At 40.1% G+C, this 18674-nt stretch overlaps 1 protein-coding gene across 4 annotated transcripts in view; it reads left to right on the forward strand.

The window, feature by feature from the left end:
- BPGM (bisphosphoglycerate mutase) overlaps window positions 1–18674 on the forward strand; it is a 119587-nt gene that overhangs the window by 84234 nt on the left and 16679 nt on the right. For 3 of the 4 annotated variants that reach the window (XM_069087273.1, XM_069087274.1, XM_069087272.1), the window contains one exon: window positions 4942–5602. In XM_069087273.1, the coding sequence (XP_068943374.1) occupies window positions 5002–5602 (601 nt within the window). In that variant the 5' untranslated portion in view covers window positions 4942–5001. Of the gene's footprint in view, window positions 1–3595; window positions 3778–4941; window positions 5603–18674 lie in introns of those variants that run through there. The other variant, XM_069087275.1, reaches the window with a different exon arrangement.

Here is an 18674-nt window from a genome sequence, read left to right on the forward strand (position 1 = left end):
TCTCTCTCTCTCTCTCTCTCTCTCTGTCTCTCTCTGTCTCTCTTTTGCTTTTTTTTTTTTGGAGGGCAACTGGCATTAAGTGATTTGCCCAAGGTCATATGGCTATTTTTTGGGTAAGTGTCTGAGGCCAGATCCAAACCCAGGTCCTCCTGACTCCAGGGCTAGTGCTTTATTCACTGCACCACCTAGCCGCCCCCCTAATAGATTCTCTTGACATGGTTTTGAGTTCCTTTAACCTGGTCCACTTCATCTAGGTCCATTCCAGTTTATTAGTGAGTGTTCTTATCAAAAGAGGTTTCAGAATCCCTCATCCTAGCTGTGGTCTAAGGCAGAGGACAATAGAACTATTGCTCCCCACCCCCCCCTCTTGCTTGGTATAGAACAATAGTATAGAGACCATGTCCATTCCCATTGCATTGTCATCCTCTGAACAATTGTTAGTTGGTTGTATTTATATGGTGACTATTTTTTAAAAGTTTTAAACTTTTTTTGTAAACCTAGATTTTAAGTGTATGTGTGTGTGTGTGTGTGTGTGTGTGTGTGTATACACACACCCCTTACTGAACTGACCTTTTCCTGCTGAAGTAAACGCTAATGTGCTTCAAATTCTCTTTCTGCTGAAGCCTGTAGATAGATATAGAGCTTTGTATGCCTCAGTTCTGTTGGTCCTGTTTTATACTATTCATTAATACTCAGTGTTGCTGTACTGAAATTGTAGTGGCTAATGCATTAGATAACACTCGGAACTGGCTCCTTTGTTCACTTACACATTTGGTTTCCAACCATGGGATTTTTGTCATTCAAAGCGCATGTATAATACTATGCCAGAATATTCGTGTCCTTTAAACATTTTTCATCCTAAGATGTTTCACTTTCCCTCTTGGGGCCCCAGTTTCCTCACCTGTGAAATGAGGGAATTGGGGTATGTCACCGCTCAGGGGCCCTCTGCGTTCTGCATTACTATCCTAGAGATGTGCCCCAACCTGGAAACAGTTTGCAAAACCTGCCCTCTTAGGCTATGTGTTGCAAGGGAGCCTCTTGATCTTCAAAGCGTCATAACCTCCCTGTTTCTTTTGCAAGCATTTGCAGCAACAGGAAAATGAGAATCGTCATTTGGGAGAAGTGGGACAGAAATTCAATTCACTAAACACTGAGTATTTTAGGGTACTGTGCTAAAAACTAGGGTGAGGAGAAGGAAGAGGGAGAACAGAGCTCAAAAGGAAGCCGAATCTTTTTAAGTAAAGATCTCAGAGGGGAGAAAAGCTAAGTTCCTGGTCTGATGCTTTGTTGGCTACTATATACATGCATAAATTATATTTTATATTATATGTTATTATATATTACATAAAAGAATATTATATTATAAATGATTTTATGCCTGCATCAGTGATATGTGATTTAATTGATATATTTCCCTTCACTGACACACATTGTAAGCCCACCACAACTTAGGTGGTCTCAGAATTGCTGTCTCTCCACCCCCCCCCCCCCAATTAGTCTGAGGTCATTTGGTCATAATATCCAACAACAGATACTTACCACTGGTACCACACTCTACTTTTTCAGTCAAGTGTAACCTGAGTGATCTGTTGGCATAACCCCTGAGCCTCTAGGGTCACCTCCTGACAAGGCATCAGAATAATGTAAACCAACATATCTATATGTATTTATATTAGGATAATAGGTTTTAAAGCCAGGAGAGACCCCCACAAAATTCTAGCCTAAAGCTTTGTTTCATAGAGGAGGAAACTTAGACTCAGATAAGTTATGTGACTTGCCCGAATGTGAGTCTAGACCCTCTGACTCAGTAGTCAATGTTTTTTCCAGTTCTTATATATTTAGCATCTATTCTTGTATAAACATCCCCTCAGCCCTTCCTTTTTTAATTTGTTGTTATGTATATGGGGAGTAGAGGTAAGGATTCTAGCATTTCCTCCCATGTGTGTATGCACATACACACGTGAACCTATATATACATATGTATACACACGTGAACCTATATATACATATGTGTATGTATGCACACATAAGTGCACAATACACACAGTGTACACACATATAGATATGAAATTCCATTTTAAAGATAGCTGCTACATCTTACAGGGCCTTTTTGAGGGGAGAAACAGAACTAATCATTTCTTGCCTAACTGCCTTTAAACTCCTTTTTTCCCCCTCATCTCTGCCTTCTTCATGACCTTCAAGGCTAGGGACACAGGATTGTCTTCACTACCCCCATCCCTCCCCATCCCAGTGATATTCTAACTAGGTAAATAGACCTGAGCTTCCATAGCCCTGAATCATGGCACCCTTGCTCTAACTCCAAAGAAAGAAATGCTTAAGCCCCAAACTTGCTGGGAAAGAGAAATCTTCAATGCTAAATGCTACCTCATCTTAATGACTTCCAGATCTTCTCCTTCCTTTGTTTCTCACAAACCCTCAGGCTCCTTTTAAAAGGCATTTTCCTGTAGCTCTAGACACTTCTAAAGAGAGAGAGAAATGTTGAGTCTAGAGTCTTAACCTTGCTACTGATGACGATGTATTTCTGGGTGAATCACTGTCTTTTAGTAAACAGGGAAAGAATCTCAAAGATTAATGAGTTGCTAAGAATAGCAGAGGAGGCCCCAAACCCCATGTTTCCCATAATCTTCACTCCCCACATTGCAAATATCAAAGAAGCTGAGGGCTAATGCATGTAAATAAATACATGCCATACTTGCCAGGATAGATATGATTGAACCACTGCTGGGACTATATCTTAATGACCTTTTTGTCTTTTCCAAATACCTAAGCGCTGTGCTGTTACATGCATCTTCTTAATAAGTGGTGGTCAAATGACTGTTCAACAGCATCTAGCTAAGCTTTGGTGCCTTGTGGAAGGAAGTTGAGATGGATAGGATATGTGGCAAAGCTTCACCAGCAGAGGATTTAGAGTTAGAAGGAATCCTTAATTAAGCAACATTTCCTAATCCAGGGCCCATTCACTTGACTTTTAAAATAATAGTTTGATTTTTGTTATCGGTCATTTTTCAGTCATCTGACTCTCTCTGACCCCTGAGTTTTGTTTTGTCAGAAACACTGGAGTGGTTTTCCATTTTCTTCTCGAGCTCATTTTACAGATGAGGAAACTGAAGCCAACAGGGTTAAGTGACTTGTCCAGGGTCACATGGCTGTTAAATGTCTGAGGTCAGACATGAAGCTGAATCTTCCTGACTCTAAGCCTGGTGCTTTCTCCACTGTGTCACATAATACTTTGATAACTATTTTAGTATAGGTTTCCTTTGTTAATCCTATATGTTTTAATTTATCCATTTAAAAACCTTACTCTGAGGGGATCATAGGCTTCACTGGACTGCCTATGATGTCCGTGATACCAACAAGTTAAGAACTGCCTTGAGACTACTTAATGCACATATGAAAGAACCAAGAATTAGAAAAGAATGACCCCTTTTAGAAGAGGGGGCATATGGTTAAGCAGTCATTTGGGTTGAAACCACGTATTTGTGACATGTAACTGGTTGCATGACTGGCTTAATTCTATCATTGGACTAGATGCCCTTACTCTGAAGGGTGTGGCCAGTATATAAGTGTGAGGGCCTTGTTATCTGTCTTGTCTTTGACCTTGCTCAGACCTCACTTGGTTTTTTATCAGCTCCTCCAGGAGCTTTACCCAGCTGTATTGGATAACTTGTTTTCCTGCCCATGCTTTTTTCCTGCCAGAGGCTTCCCTTTATAGCAGGACTGAAACCTGCTACAAGTTAAATGTCTCTGTCTGTTCAGGTGAGTGCCGCCTTCTGGGTTCATCTTTTGTGTAATTTTCATGACTGTCAGTTGTACATTGAGCCCCTTAGAGCCTTTGGGGTTCTATTTGGGATAGCTGTGGCCTTTGGTTTTTCATTTTAAATGAAGAGGGGCAGCATGGTATAATAGTGTTGAACTATATGGCTTCTGATTAACTCTGTAACTCTGGAGAGGTTACTTCGCTTCAAAGCCTCAGTCTCTGCATCTGTAAAATTAGGTTATAGTACCTACCTAACCCAGGGCTGTTATAAGGAAAGTATTTTTAAAAATAATTTCAAAAGAATTAAATAATGATGTTTCCTTTTCTCCCAAAGGTAGCACATTTATTTCTATTTATACATATTTCTCCCCAGATAGAATGTAAGTCCCTTAGGGGAAAAGACTTCTCTCCCCCACTCCCTTTTTTCCTTGCATTGTCAGCTTCTAACTCAGTGTCTGGCATATGCTGTGTTTAATAAATACTTGGTGATTGTTGACATAAATATGGGTAGTGATAATGATGGCTGCCATATTTCAGAATGACTTCTATACACAACATGGATATGCTCATGTTCTTTTTCTTGGGTGACCATTTTTAATGGACTTTGGGGAAGAAAGGGAATGTAAGCTTTCCAGACCTCCTGGATAATTCCTTTTCTCTACCTCCTTTCTCCCTACTGAGAGAAAGTGGTGGCACTTAAAGGTGGGTGGGACTTCTTCAAAGCCCGAGGCACTGTTAGAAGTCAGCCGCTTTCCCATCTACCAGTCATTCTCTGACACAATTCATTCTACTAAATTCTCTCTCCCCAGAATGAATACACATCGCTTATGCATCTGGAGGAAACACCACATACCATTTGGGGGTAGTAGGTGTTCTGTTAATTGATACCCTATAATTAAGTCATAATATCTTGCCATCAAAACACCTAAGTCAACTGGGTTCCCTGTAATTAATTATCTGTGAGGTACAGTCTGAGAGTGTGCTATAGCCTATGAGTGACTAGGTAGGTATGATGTGAAAAGGTGTTCAAAGGAATGCTAATTCACTTTGGAAGCTGGCCATTGTAAATAAAAATACCTATTGTCTTTGCTGCCCCTTCCTAGTGAGAGTGTTGTAGGAGGAGTGTGACTCACTTTGCCTTTTCCAAACCCTCCTCTTTCTAGATGCATTGCCATCCTTAAACGTGGGTCCACTGGAGAGCGGTAGGGAAGCTCACCATCACCATGGCCAAGTATAAACTTGTCTTGTTGAGGCATGGAGAAGGAGCCTGGAATAAGGAGAATCGCTTTTGCAGCTGGGTGGATCAGAAGCTGAACAGCGAGGGAGAGGAGGAAGCCCGCAACTGCGGCAAGCAACTCAAAGCCCTGCACTTTGAATTCGATCTTGTCTTCACCTCTGTCCTTAATCGCTCCATCCATACAGCTTGGCTGATATTGGAAGAGCTGGGTCAGGAATGGGTTCCATTGGAGAGCTCCTGGCGACTCAATGAAAGGCACTATGGGGCCCTCATAGGCCTTAATAGGGAGAAAATGGCACTGAATCACGGTGAAGAACAAGTGAGAATCTGGAGGAGAAGCTATAATGTAACCCCCCCTCCCATCGATGAATCTCATCCTTACTATCATGAAATCTACAGTGATCGGAGATACAAGGTTTGTGACGTGCCTGTGGATCAGCTGCCCCGCTCCGAGAGCCTGAAGGAAGTGTTAGACAGGCTTCTTCCCTATTGGAATGAAAGGATTGCCCCCGAACTGAGGAGCGGCAAAACTGTTCTCATCTCGGCTCATGGCAACAGCAGTAGGGCACTCCTGAAACATCTAGAAGGTAGGAAGCTTCTTGCTACTTGCTAGATTGACATGTTGTGCTGATGTGCTATTTTGGGGTTAGAGACGATGTAGTAATTAATACATTAGACATATTTGAACCCAGCTTCTTTATAATTTCAGGTCTGAGAGGACCATCCTATTCTTGTGAATCACATAATATGGGCTTTGTGGTTGCTTTTTTCCCCCAAACATCTATTCTTTCCAAACAGTGGATAGAAAGGGGAAAGACAAGGCTAGGAGAAAATATAATGTTTAAAATGAGGTCACTGAGCCTTCCATTCTCATTATGCATTTATTAAGTGTGTACTAGCTGGGCAGCTAGGATAGAGTGCCAGGCCTGGAACCAGGAAGACTCATCTTCATGAGTTCAAATGGCCTCAGACACTTACTAGCTTTGTGACCCTGGGCAAGTCACTTAACCCTGTTTGCCTCAGTTTCCTCATCTGTAACATGAGCTGGAGAAGGAAATGGAGAACCATTTCAATATTTCTGCCAAGAAAACCCCAAATGGGATCATGAAGAGTTGGACAAAACTGAAAAAAGACTGAACAACACATACTAAGCATTGTTTTTAGGTACTGGTGATACAAATACAAAAATGAGAAGGGTACCAGCTTTCAAAGAGTTTTCTTTTGATTAGGGTAGGTTTTCTTAACCTTATTTTACATCTTGGACCTCTGTGGCAGTCTGGTAAAGTCAATGGATACTTTCTCAGAGTAATGCATAAAATACATACCAAAGAAAACTAAATATCAGTGAAAACAAAAATGGAATTTTTTTTCCCCTACCCAAGTCCATGGACCCCTCCTAAACTCTATCCAGAGATCCCTAGCGGGGTCCATGGACTTCAGGGTAAGAACCTCTGTACTAGGGGGTAAACAAGGTCACAGAGAAGTACATAGAATACATACACACATCTCCAAAATAAATATGTGGTGATTTGATGGGGAAGGAAGTCAGCATTTACATGAGCACCTACTATGTACCAGGCACTGTAATAAGTTGAGTGCTTTACCAATATTATCTTATTTAAACCTCACAACTCTTTTAGGTATTTTTGCTGTTATTACCTCATTTTATACTTGAAGCAACCAAGGCAAATAGAAGTCAAGTGACTTGACTTGCCCTTGGTCACAAAACTAGTAAATGTCTGAGACCTGATTTGAACTGGGGTCTTCCTAACTGCAGGGCCAGTGCTCTACACATTGTGTGACCTAATTCTTAGGGTGAGAGAGAGGAGCCAGGAACTGGGGGATCTAGAACAACTGTTGGGAAGGAGATGGATTTGAGCTGAGCCTTAAACTGTTCTAAGATGAGAGCATCCCAGTCATGGGGCCTCTGTAGAGGTGTGGTAGAAGTAGGAGACAGAATATTTGTACAGGGGATGGTAAGGACGGGTGGGCAGGAGCTGGTGAGGCTGGAGTCAGATTGTGAATCAGATTCTACAGTTCTTTGTTCTGATTAACTCCAATTTGGTTTTAATGTATTCAGATGTTTTCTATGACTAACCGTCAGGCCCCACCCTCTTGTTTTCCAAGACTAACTCAAAACAATTTTCTGTGTCTGAAGGGGTAAAGGAAAAAGACAAATCCCTCCAGGTTTACTTAGCATCACTGAGGGTCAGCCCTCTGCCCAGATGGATTTTCCAGATAGCTGAAATTTAAGGATCAAAACCTTTATTTCCATTCTTTCTAATAAAATTCTTTCTATGTCTTATATGTTTCCCTTCATTCTTAAGCAGCAGAACAGAATTATGACCCTGAACCACAGTTTATAGATGAGTCAAAAATTTTTGGAATCCTCAGCTCCCTTCAAGGCCCATTCAAGCCCTGAAGGCTCCTTTTGGGATCCCGTTAGGTATTATTTGATCCCTAGTTCCTGGTGATACATGCTCTCCTCTTCCTGAAGTAATCAGGCGTTTATACCTGTCTGTGAATAAGTTGTGCCTGCTAATAGCATGTAAGCTCGACGAGGACAGGAACAACTTTGTCTTTATACCTTCCAGGGCCTTGTTTGTAATAGCTGCTTAGAAAATGCTCACAGGATCCAATGGAAGTTTAAATTATGAACAATAGTATTTGTATTACAGTAATACAGTGAAGGCCTCAGAGGCTAGCAAAATTCTAAGTTTGTGTACTTCATATGCTGATTCACTGCAGATCACCATGCTTTAAGATCTTTTTTTTTTTTTTTGCCTTTTTTGGGGGGAGGGGGAAGGGCAGGGCAATTGGGGTTGTGACTTGCCCAAGGTCACAGGGCTAGTAAGTGTTAAGTGTCTGAGGTCTGATTGGAATTCAGGTCCTCCTGACGCCAGGGCTGGTGCTCTGATCACTGCACCACCTAGCTGCCCTTTGTGCTTTGAGATCTTGAGATGTCTGCTTCCAGAAGTGCTCCTTTGGCTGTTCTTTTGTCAGCTGTTACTATATCAAGTGCTTCCATGTTTCTATTCATTTTTGTTATTGTTCAGTCATTTTTTTCTTTTTCTTTTTTTTTTTTAGCAATCGGGGTTAAGTAACTTGCTCGAGGTTACACGGCCAGTTATTTCTCTGTGTGGTGCTGAGTATCTGAGCCCGGATTTGATCCAGGTCATCCCTACACTGGAGCCGGTGCTCTTACTCGCTGAGCCACCTGGCCGCCCCAGTTCAGTCATTTTTCAGTTGTGTTTGACTCTTCATGACCCCATTTGGGGTTTTCTTGGCAGAGATACTGGAGTGATCTGCAGTTTCCTTCTCCAGCTCATTTTACAGATGAGGAAACTGAGGCTAAAAGGGTGAAGTGACTTGCCTAGGGTCACACAGTAATAAGTGTCTGAGGTTGGATTTGAACTTGGGAAGAGGAGTCTTCCTGACTCCAGGCCTGGCTTTCTATCCACTGCTCTCTATCCACCGAGCTGCCCCTCCATTCCTTTTACTCCCCTTGTTGCTTCGAGGGAGGCTAGGTGGCTCATTGATCCTGGAGTCAGGAGGACCTGAGTTCAAATCGGACCTCAGACACTTAACACAAAAACTAGCCGTGTGACCTTGGGCAAGTCACTTAACCCCAATTGCCCTACCTTCTCCCCTCCAAAAAGCAAAAACAAAATTTTTTTTTAAATGTGTTGCTTCTTCAGTGTTTGTCAGTTGGGAGAACAGAAACTTCAGATTACTCTGTGTAGAATGGGTATTGAGGAATACTTTGGTGAGTAAAGAAGAAAGATTTAGTGTGAAGTTTTTGACATTTATTTTTGGCTGCTGAAAAAGCCTTCATTTGCTTTTACACTGAAAATAGTTTCCTGTATAAGTAAACTTTTACGAGGTGTTTTTCAGTCTTAGTTTTATGACTTTAAGACTGCCTAGATAAAGGCTGCTATGAATCAGAACTTAGGTTCCTATATCCTTGCCCTAATCTTAGCTTTACATTTAGATTGTAAGCTTTTCAGTGCCAGGGACCTTTTCTTATGCCTAGAGTGATCACATATTCCAGATCTCCAGGGATGTCCTGATTTCAAGAAAAAAAATATTCTTCTAACAAGACTTTACAAAAAAGAGTAGATTTTCTGATTGCATCCCCAGTTTTTTCTCTCCTCAGTGCTCCCCCTAATCAAAAAGCCTATTTTTTTTGTTTTAGCATTAAAGTATTTTTACAATTAAGGTATTACATTTTTTAGACATAATGATATTGTACATGTAATAGACTACAGTAATATAGTTATGTAAACATAACTTTTATATGCACTGGGAAACCAAAAAAATTTGTGTGACTTACTTTATTGCATATTCACTTTATTATAGTGGTCTGGAACCGAATCCACAATTTCTCTGAGGTATGCCTGTATTATTGAGTCACAAAAAAAAAAAATGACAAAATTCAGGAAGGTTAATATGAAGTGACTCAGAGTGAAACAAAACAAAGATAAAATGCCTGCAGTTACCACAGTAATGTAAAACTAATAAACAAAAAGGGGCATGAGAATTCAGATAAATGCAATTACCCCTCGATTCCACAGGACACATACTTCAATCCTTTAGGTAGATGTGTTGGACTGAGAGTGCAGGATGAGACATGACATGGCCAAACATGGTCAATTTATCAGTTTGTTTTTGCAAAAAACCTATTTCATTGCTTAGATCGCTGCTTTGCACATAATATGTGCACAATAAAATCAGTTTGAAAGAAGATATTTAGTACCTATAAGTATCTTGTACTCCAAATAAGATTGAGGGTTCCTTTGGGGAGGGTGAGGGATGAAGAGCAAATTTTAATCTGAAACTGATGTTTTGGGGGTATTAAAAAAAGGGTATGTAGACCACCCTCCTGCCCCAGGACTCCAGATGGGACTCTTAACTCTACAGACTTCCTTCTGTAAAAAGTAGTGTATGGCCTCCTCCAAAGATTATTCTTTTTTTTTTTTAATCTCTTGGCCAGGATGTCCTTACGTTTAACCTTTCCTTCTAAGGTTCGACACCATTCCTTCTTGTCCTTTTCCTCAGAGTTTATTGTAGTCCATGTTTGGGTGTAAGAGTCTACAGTTGTAATTGCACCTTCTCCTAGATACTCCTCCTGCCATCAACTTCCTTCTATTATGTATGAAATGGAAGGACCTGGTCAGGAGCCACATTATTTAATTACCCTACAATTATAGTTGCAAGTTCTTGCAGGTCTTTTAAGAGACAAAGTGCATAAATGGGTGGAATAGGAGTTAGCATTTTAACAGAAGAAGCTTTGGGGATTTAGGTTTGGAATAAGAAAAGAATGTAAGCGGAACAATATAAAGTGTTTTGAGGAGACCAATTAGAAGCTTATTACAGCAATCCCATAGAAAGATGATGAGGGATTGAAATACAATGGTACTTATATGAGTGGAGAGGAGTGAACATGTGGGAGCACTATTGCAGATAGAGAAGTGATGACAAGTGACCGGATATATGGGGTGAGTGAGAATGGGGAGTTGAAGATGACAGAGAGGATTAGGACTTGAGTGACTGGAAGGATGATGGTACTCTCAGCAGAAACAGGAAAATTTAGAACAGGGGTAGATTTGGGGGGAAGATAATGAGTCTCAGGGAAGACATCCTGAGTTTCACATGCCCTAGAGATGTGTCCAATAGGCAGTTGGTGGTGTTGGATTGGAGCTTGGGAAAAAAGGATTGGGGAGTCATCTGCCTAGAGATAATGATTAATCAAACTCATGTAACCTGATGAATTGGGACTGTCTAGGGAGAGGAATAAAGAACCTGGGCCAGAGCTTTGGGTATACCCGTAGATAGGGGAGCGTATGATTTAGCAAAGGAGACTGAGAGGGTAGTAGAGAGGTAGGATGAGTAGTAGGAGAAGGCAGCATCAGAAAACCGGAAGAGAATGATCAGCATCGTCAGATGCTTCAGAGAGGCCAAGAAGGACGAAGACTGAGAAACAACTTTGCAAAGAGCAGTAGTAGAGATAACCCTGGCTTTCAATAAGAAGTACCTAGGCTTGTGTCTTGGCTTTCTACTTACTACCAAAGTGTACTAAGTGACCTTGAGGGAGTCACTTCCTTGACCTTCATTGCTTTGTCTGCCAAATGAGTGAACTGGATGAAATATCTCTAAATCCTACAGTCCAACCATTAAGGTTTGTGGATTTGTATCCCTCAATCTGTAGCACCCTCTCATGGTGTATTAGTTCAGACAAGAAGCATGAGATGGAATTGAGAACAGTAATAGTATAATGGAAAGAGTAAACTAGGAGCTGGTGGCAAGCAGGAAATTGCACTTGGATGTCCTAACTAGCCTTCAGCAACACTCAGAATTGCTTCACCTCTCTGGGCCTCAACATCTTCATCTATAAAATGAGAGGATTGGATTAAGTAGGTGGTTCCTAAAGTCTTTCTAGTGCTAATCTGTGACTTGTGTGCACACATTCCAATAAATTCTTTTGTGGAAATTTAAAGAATTTTTAGTTTCCAAAATTTTTTTAAATCTTGAAAAATCAAATATATTTCTTACATTATGGGAAAGGGTGGATTTTTTCTTTACTTCTGGAAGAGAAAGGTTAATTACTTTAAAAAAAATGATTTATTAATGCTTCGCTTACATTGTTCATCAAAGAACCCTCCTTTGTAACAAAAGAGTATAGTTAAGCAAAAAAAAAAAAAAGTCATATGGCCATGTAGCACCTACCACCTGTCTTCTGAATCAATTCTCCAAAATCATTAGTCACTGTTGTGATGGTTGTTAAGCCTTGCAGTGTTTTTGTTTCATTATTGTCGTCATATAAATTCTTGTGGCTCTGCTTACTTCATTCTGCATCATTTCATGAGCTACTCCCTAATATCTCTAAAATCTTCATATCCATCATTTTTATGCTACAATAATTTGTTATTTCACATGCCTCTCTTCCCACCTACCACTCAAATGTACAGTTTTCCTTTTTTTGGTGTCTTTGACACTCTAGATATGAGGTGAAAATAGTTTTAATTTGTATTTCTCTCATTAGTAATCATTTGTAGCATTCTTTCATATGATTGTTAAGCTACACTTCTTTTGAAAACTATCTTTTGATAACCTTTGATCACTTCAGCTATTGGAAGCCAACAATTTATGCCATAAGTTTTAAGAAAAGCACTAAAGCAAATCCTGGAAGTGAGCTAGCTCAGAATTTCCCAAGAGATAGAATGAATTTAATCTCCTTTACATAAAGCCTCAAATTCAGGAATAAGAGCCTAAGTGAGTTCTCCCATTATCTTTATCCTTAAGTCTTTGTTCCTGTGAATGTTTTGGAGGGAAATTTCAGACCTTCTTTCCCCCTTTTCTTGCTGCACCCCTCCTCCATGTTCAAATCAGACCTTTCTTAGCTTTGAAAATGAGGATTTCTCAGAGTAGACTGGCATATATCTAGTCACTAATTTTCTGCTGAGAAGTAACCATATCAGAGAAGGAACATAGTGTAAAAGCACCTACTGATGAATATTAGCCAGGCAGGATTTTTTTTTTCCCTTGTTGAGCATGGGAACTAAAGAATGCAGCCTCAATTTAAAAACAGACGTATATTTTGCTCACTCTAGGCTTATGACAGCAGAATCCCTAAATCCTGCCAGCTACTATGACTGTCAATGACTGACTTGAAAGCTCTAATTAATCATCTTTGGGTGTGGGTTAAATAGTACAAAATGCTTCCGGCCCAAGCAACATGAATTGATTGTGAGCTCCTTGAGGGCAGGGACTATCTTTGTATCCCCAGCACTTGGTACAGAACCTGGCACACCGAGGACATTTAATAAGTGCTTATTGACTGAATATACTTTGGAGACAAGTAGTACAAAAGATCCCTTCATACTTCTGGGAAGGCTGTTGGGTGGGAGTGGTTGGGGAGAAGAGGAACACACATGGTGGGAAAGAACTGACTTGGGATGCCTCCACTAAGTATCATTTGGTTAGCTGTTCTCAGTTGCTTCTAATCTTTGAAGGACTGCAAATGATTTCAGCACGCTCTCCATTTCAAAACCCTTGTTCCTCTCCCCTAGTGATGGCTCTAATTGGTTCTGATTATAAATCTGGTTAGGAAACTGGCCAATTCTGAAATCTAAAAGGACTTCATTAAGACCTTATTTTTATAAGTCTTTTATTTTATGATCATAGTGACTTTGGACGAGTCATTTAACTTTTTTTGACTTCAATATCCTCATATTTCAAATGGGAGGAGGGGAGGAAATTGGTTGAGGTCTCTAAGGTTCCTTCCTGCTCCAAAAGCTATTATCTGTGACCAAATATGCCACAAGGTCAGGGTTCTATGTGTCCTCTTAAATGTCAGTCAGTATTTGGGTATGTTTGACATACATTTCTTTCCCCTACATTCTTGGTGAGGTAGAGACAAGTAATGTTTTGTTGGAATTCAAATTAAAGGAGAACCTAGATAACTTGTCCATTAGCATAGTTGATAGAATTGAAAACATGGAAAGAACCTACTTTGCCTAAGTTCCTATGCACTAGGTTTCCTAGGTGGTGCAATGTATGGAGCTCTGGGTCTGACATCAGGAAGATCTGAGTTCCAATCCAGCCTCAGACATCACTTGTGTGACCCTAGGCAGGTCGCTTAACCTTTGCCTCCCTCACTCAGTTTCCTCATCTGTAAAATGAAGATGATAATAACCCCTACCTAGCAGACTTGTTGTGAGGATCAAATGGTATCATATGTGTAAAGTGCTTGCCACAGTGCCTGGCACAAGTTGTTTAATTGTGTCTGACTCTCAGTGACCCCATTGGGGGTTTTCTTGGCAAAGATACTGGAGTGGTTTGCCATTTCCTTTTCCAGCTCATTTTACAGGTGAGGAAACTGAGGCAAACAGGGTTAAGTGACTTGCCCAGGGTCACACAGCTACTAAGTATCTGAAGCCAGATTTGAACTCACAAAAATGAGTCTTTTATCCCAAGCCTAGTGCTCTATCCACTGAGTCATCTAGCTGCCTGGCAATTGGTTCGTGCTTAATGAGTTCTTTTCTTTTTGAAATATGATGTTTTTGTTTTGAATATTCTGAAAGATTCCATCAATCCTTTGGAAGTTAGAAGCCTAGTAAAAGGAGCTTGCCTTGTAGAGATGTTTGTGGTTAACTTTTTACAGCTAACAGACCCAGGCAAAGAACAGCATTGACACAGTAAACTATTTAATTGGGATCAAAATGAATAATAAAGCAATAGAAAACACTCTCAGCTATATTCTCAAATAAGGACAGTTTCAGTCCTCTTCCCCCCAGGGTAGTTTTGAACACAGCCTCCTCCATAACTCAGAACTTCAATAGAGAAGGAATGGGCAAAATCTCAGGAGCCTCAGTACACTTCTGGATGGGTCCCAGCTTTGTCTTATTTCAGACACTAGTTATGGCACATCGTTGTGATGGATATCTCTGTTTTTCTATGGCTGTCTTCAAACATTCATTAAGCACCATTATATAGCAATGACATATGCTAGGGATACAAGACAAACTGTTATAGTATCTACTCTCAAACTTACATGGTTTTAAAAATTATTTATTTTTAGTTTCCATTATTCATGTTATAAGATTTTGATTTCTAAATTCCCCCCTTTTCCTCTTCCCCCTCCCCAAGATGGCATGCAGCTTGATATAGACTGTACATGTAAAATCACATTATACATATTTTCACATTAGTTATGTTGTGAAAAAAGAATCAGAACAAAAGGAAAAACCATGAGAAAGGGGGAAGAAAAGAGAAAATACAAAAAAAAAAAACCTTTGATCTGCATTCAGACCCTGTAGTTCTTTCTCAGGATGTGGATAGCATTTTCCATCATGAATCTTTCAGAGTGGTCTTAGATTATTGTATTGCCAAGAAGAGCTAAGTATCAAAGCTGGTCATTGCAGTAATGTTGCTGTTGTTGCCTACAATGTTCTACTGGTTCTGCTCACTTCACTCAGTACCAGTTCATGTAAGTCTTTGCAGATTTTTCTGAAAGCCCCTCTGCTCATCCTTTCTTATGGAACAATAGTATTCCATTAAATTCATATACTACAACTTGTTCAGCCATTCCCCAATTGATGTGCATCCCCTCGATTTCCATTCTTGGCCACCACAAAAAGAGCTGCTATAAATATTTTTGTACGTGTGGGTCCTTTTCCATTTTTTATGATCTCTTTGGGATACAGACCTAGTAATGGTATTGCTGGATCAAAGGGTATGCACAGTTTTATAGCCCTTTGGGCACATCAAACTTACATTCAATATATACAGAGATAAGTTTAGGCAAGGTAATTTGTGGAAGGAGAAAGCACTGACAATTGGCAAGTTCAAGAACAGGCTCATTGAGAACATACCTGAGCTAAGCCTTGAAGGATAATGGTTCTAAGAGGTGGAATTAGGAAGGCATCCACTGTAAGCATGGGGGATGGGGATGGGGATGGGGATGGTGTCAGCCTCAGCAAAATTCTCTGAGGTAAGAGAAGGAATGTGGCATTCAGGACTTGGATAGTTTGCTTTTTGCGAAACAGAATGAATAAATAAGGGTAATGTGAATAATGTTGGAAAGGAAATTTCAAGTCATATTTTCAATGACTTTACATACTAGGCTGAGTTGTTTACATTGATCCATGGGGCAATAGGGAGCCACTGACTGTTTTAACACAAGTGATATGGTCATATTTGTGCCTCAGAAAGATATTTCAGCAGATATGTAGAGGGTGAGTTATAGAGGGAAGAAACTAGAAGCAGGGAGACCAATTAATAATGCTGTTTATCATGGTCAAGACTAGAGACAATGAGGATTTAGACTAGGGTTGTGATTGTAGGAATATAAATAGGGGGTGGGTAACAGATGCTACCGAGGCAGAAGCCATACATCTTGGCAGCATACAAAGAATGAGGGGAAAGGGAGAGGAAAAGATTCTTCCAAGGTTAATAAACCCGGGTGACTATGAAGATGGCAGTGTCCTCAACAGAAGGAAATAAGTTTACAAGTGGGCAGGTTTAAGGTGGAAAAAATTCCATTTAGGGTTGCCTGGCGGGCAATTTGGCAACCCAAGATTGCATATTTAGCTTCAGCAATAATACTACCAGCCTGGGGTCTTGGCATCAGGTCTCTTGCCAAATTGGGGAAAAAAAAAAACTTCAACCACACGAATGGGGCCAAGGACCAAGAGCAGATTGTGCTGGTCAGATATACTATTGCCACTGGGAGTAAAAACATCTGGGGATACTGGAAGGAAGCAGGGGAAGTTTCCAGATGTGCTACAGAGTAAGGAAGAAGAAATTCAAGGGTTAGATTCAGGTCCTCTGATTTCAAATCTAGTGTTCTTTTCACTATACCTAGTTTCTTTGATATTTTGGTACAACTTCTGAAGTTGGAAAGTGTACCTGAGAAATTATAGGTGGGGAGAGGGGAGGCTGGCTCTAACATTCCTTTAACTGTCTTTTAGAGTGTTTTCTTAAAGGAATCGTGCTGGTTTTATTAGTATCATTTAGGGTTTTGTTATCTTGAGAAACTCAGATATATTTGGAAGTAATAATAGCCTAGAAATCATAGGAAATTAAAAAACTGGAAGTGGAGTATTTAAATGGATTAGGAGACATGCTAAAAGTGCCTCTGCAATCTCTTACTTTTGCTACCTTTTTGCTGAGTCTCTGATTATTGAATCATGGTGGATGATAAAAGCAAGTAAGGCCTCAGAAGGGCTTTTATTTTCTATACAGATTTATCTCTACTCAAACAAAGAATTACACAGCAACTTTGAAGGAACAAATTGTATCTTTCCAGACTTAAAGAGACTCAAAATTATCTTTATTTGATTTGCCAACTTGATTGTGACTCCTAATACTCAAAAGATTCTTTTCAAAGTGGACTTAAGAAACATTTGATACTTGAGTATTTTTTGTATAACGTTAGTAACTCCTACCTACACTGTTACATTTCAATTTTAAAAGGGCCCATCCTATAGTGTAGCCACATGTTAGAGCAGATTCACAATATCCCAGAATCTCAGTTGGAAGAGACCTCTAAAAATATGGGTGGTGGTGTTTCAGTCACATCCAACTTTTTCTGACCCCATTTGGGGTTTTCTTGGCAGAGATACTGGAGTGGTTTGACATTTCCTTCTCCAGCTTATTTGACAGTTAAGGAAACTGAGGCCAACAGGGTTAAGTGACTTGCCCAGGGTCATACAGCTAGTAAGTATTTAGGCCACATTTGAACTCAGGTCCTCCTGACTCCCAAGGCTGGCCCTTTCTCCACTCTGCTACCTAGCAGTCTATTTCATCCCTAAACAATAATCCCTTTTAAATCACATTGCCTTTGCTTTGAAGATCTCCAATCAGAGGATGCCCTGCCTTTTGAAGTAGTCAGTTCACTTTTGGATAGCTCTCAATGTTTAGGACATTTTTAAAAACTCCCTTCCACCCCCACCCTGAACTGTGCATCAATGCTGGTTTTGCCTCTTTAAAAAATTTTTTTTTAAATTTATTTTTAGTTTTCAACATTCATTTCTGCAAGATTTTGAGTTACAATTTCTTCTCTGCCTGTCTTTCCCCTACCCTCCACCCCAAAATAGCAAGCCTACTGAATACCCCTTCCCCCAATCTGTTCTCTGTTATATCCTCTCCCTTCACCACCTTAATCTTCTAGGAGGGCAAGATGGGTCTCTATACCCCAGTACCTGTATATTTGTTTTTAAAACTTTGAGTTCCAGATTTTTTTACCCTTCTTCCCTCTTCACCCACCCCCACTGGGAAGATGAGCAATTCAATATAGATTTTACAGGAGTGGACTGGCATGTAGCATGGGTGGTGGGGAGTGGTGGTCAATAAATCTGAAGGATCAGTTGGAGCCAGATTGTGGAGGGAATAATTTGTATTTTATATTATCCTAGAAGTAGAGGGAACAACATGGTCAGAACCATGCTTTAGGAATGCCAGTTTATCATCATGTGGAGGATGAACTGGAGAAGGGAAATAATTGGGGGAGAGGCTGGTATATATTAGTCCAGGTGAAGGATGATGAGGGCCTATATTAAGAGAAAGAGAAGGGGTAAGGGAAGGGAATACACATTTATGTAGCACCTACTGTGTGCCCAGATACTGTGCTAAGTGCTTTATAAATATCTCCTTTAATCCTCACAACAGCCTTATGGGGTAGGCTGGATGTAAAAGAAGTTGTGTAGGTAGAAATAACAAGTTTCAGCAACTGATTTAAGAAGACAGTGAGAGGGAGTGAAGAGTTGAGGATAATGCCAAGATTGTGAAGCTGGAAGGATGGTTGTATCCTCCGCAGAAATAAGGAAATTGGGAAAACTGGATTTGGGGGCCCTATTTTGGCCTGGTTGACTGGATTTTTTTCTCCAATTTTTAACATTTTTATTTAAAGTTTTTAGTTCCAAATTCTATCCCTCTGTCCATATCTCCCTTCCTCCATCCCTGAGACACAGTAAGTAATCAGATAAAGGTTATGCATGTGTAATTATATAAAATATTTCCATGTTAGGAAGAAAAAAAATGAAAAATAGCATGTTTCAGTCTGTATTCAAATACCGTGTTTCCCCAATAATAAGACACTGTCTTATTATTTTTTTTTTTGGACAGAAAAACACCAGAGGGCTTATTTTCAGGGGAGGG

Source organism: Petaurus breviceps, unplaced genomic scaffold (genome assembly GCF_028583685.1).
Source record: "Petaurus breviceps papuanus isolate PSGF00001 unplaced genomic scaffold, PetGlider_PUasm1.0 181, whole genome shotgun sequence".
Lineage (NCBI taxonomy): Eukaryota > Metazoa > Chordata > Mammalia > Diprotodontia > Petauridae > Petaurus > Petaurus breviceps.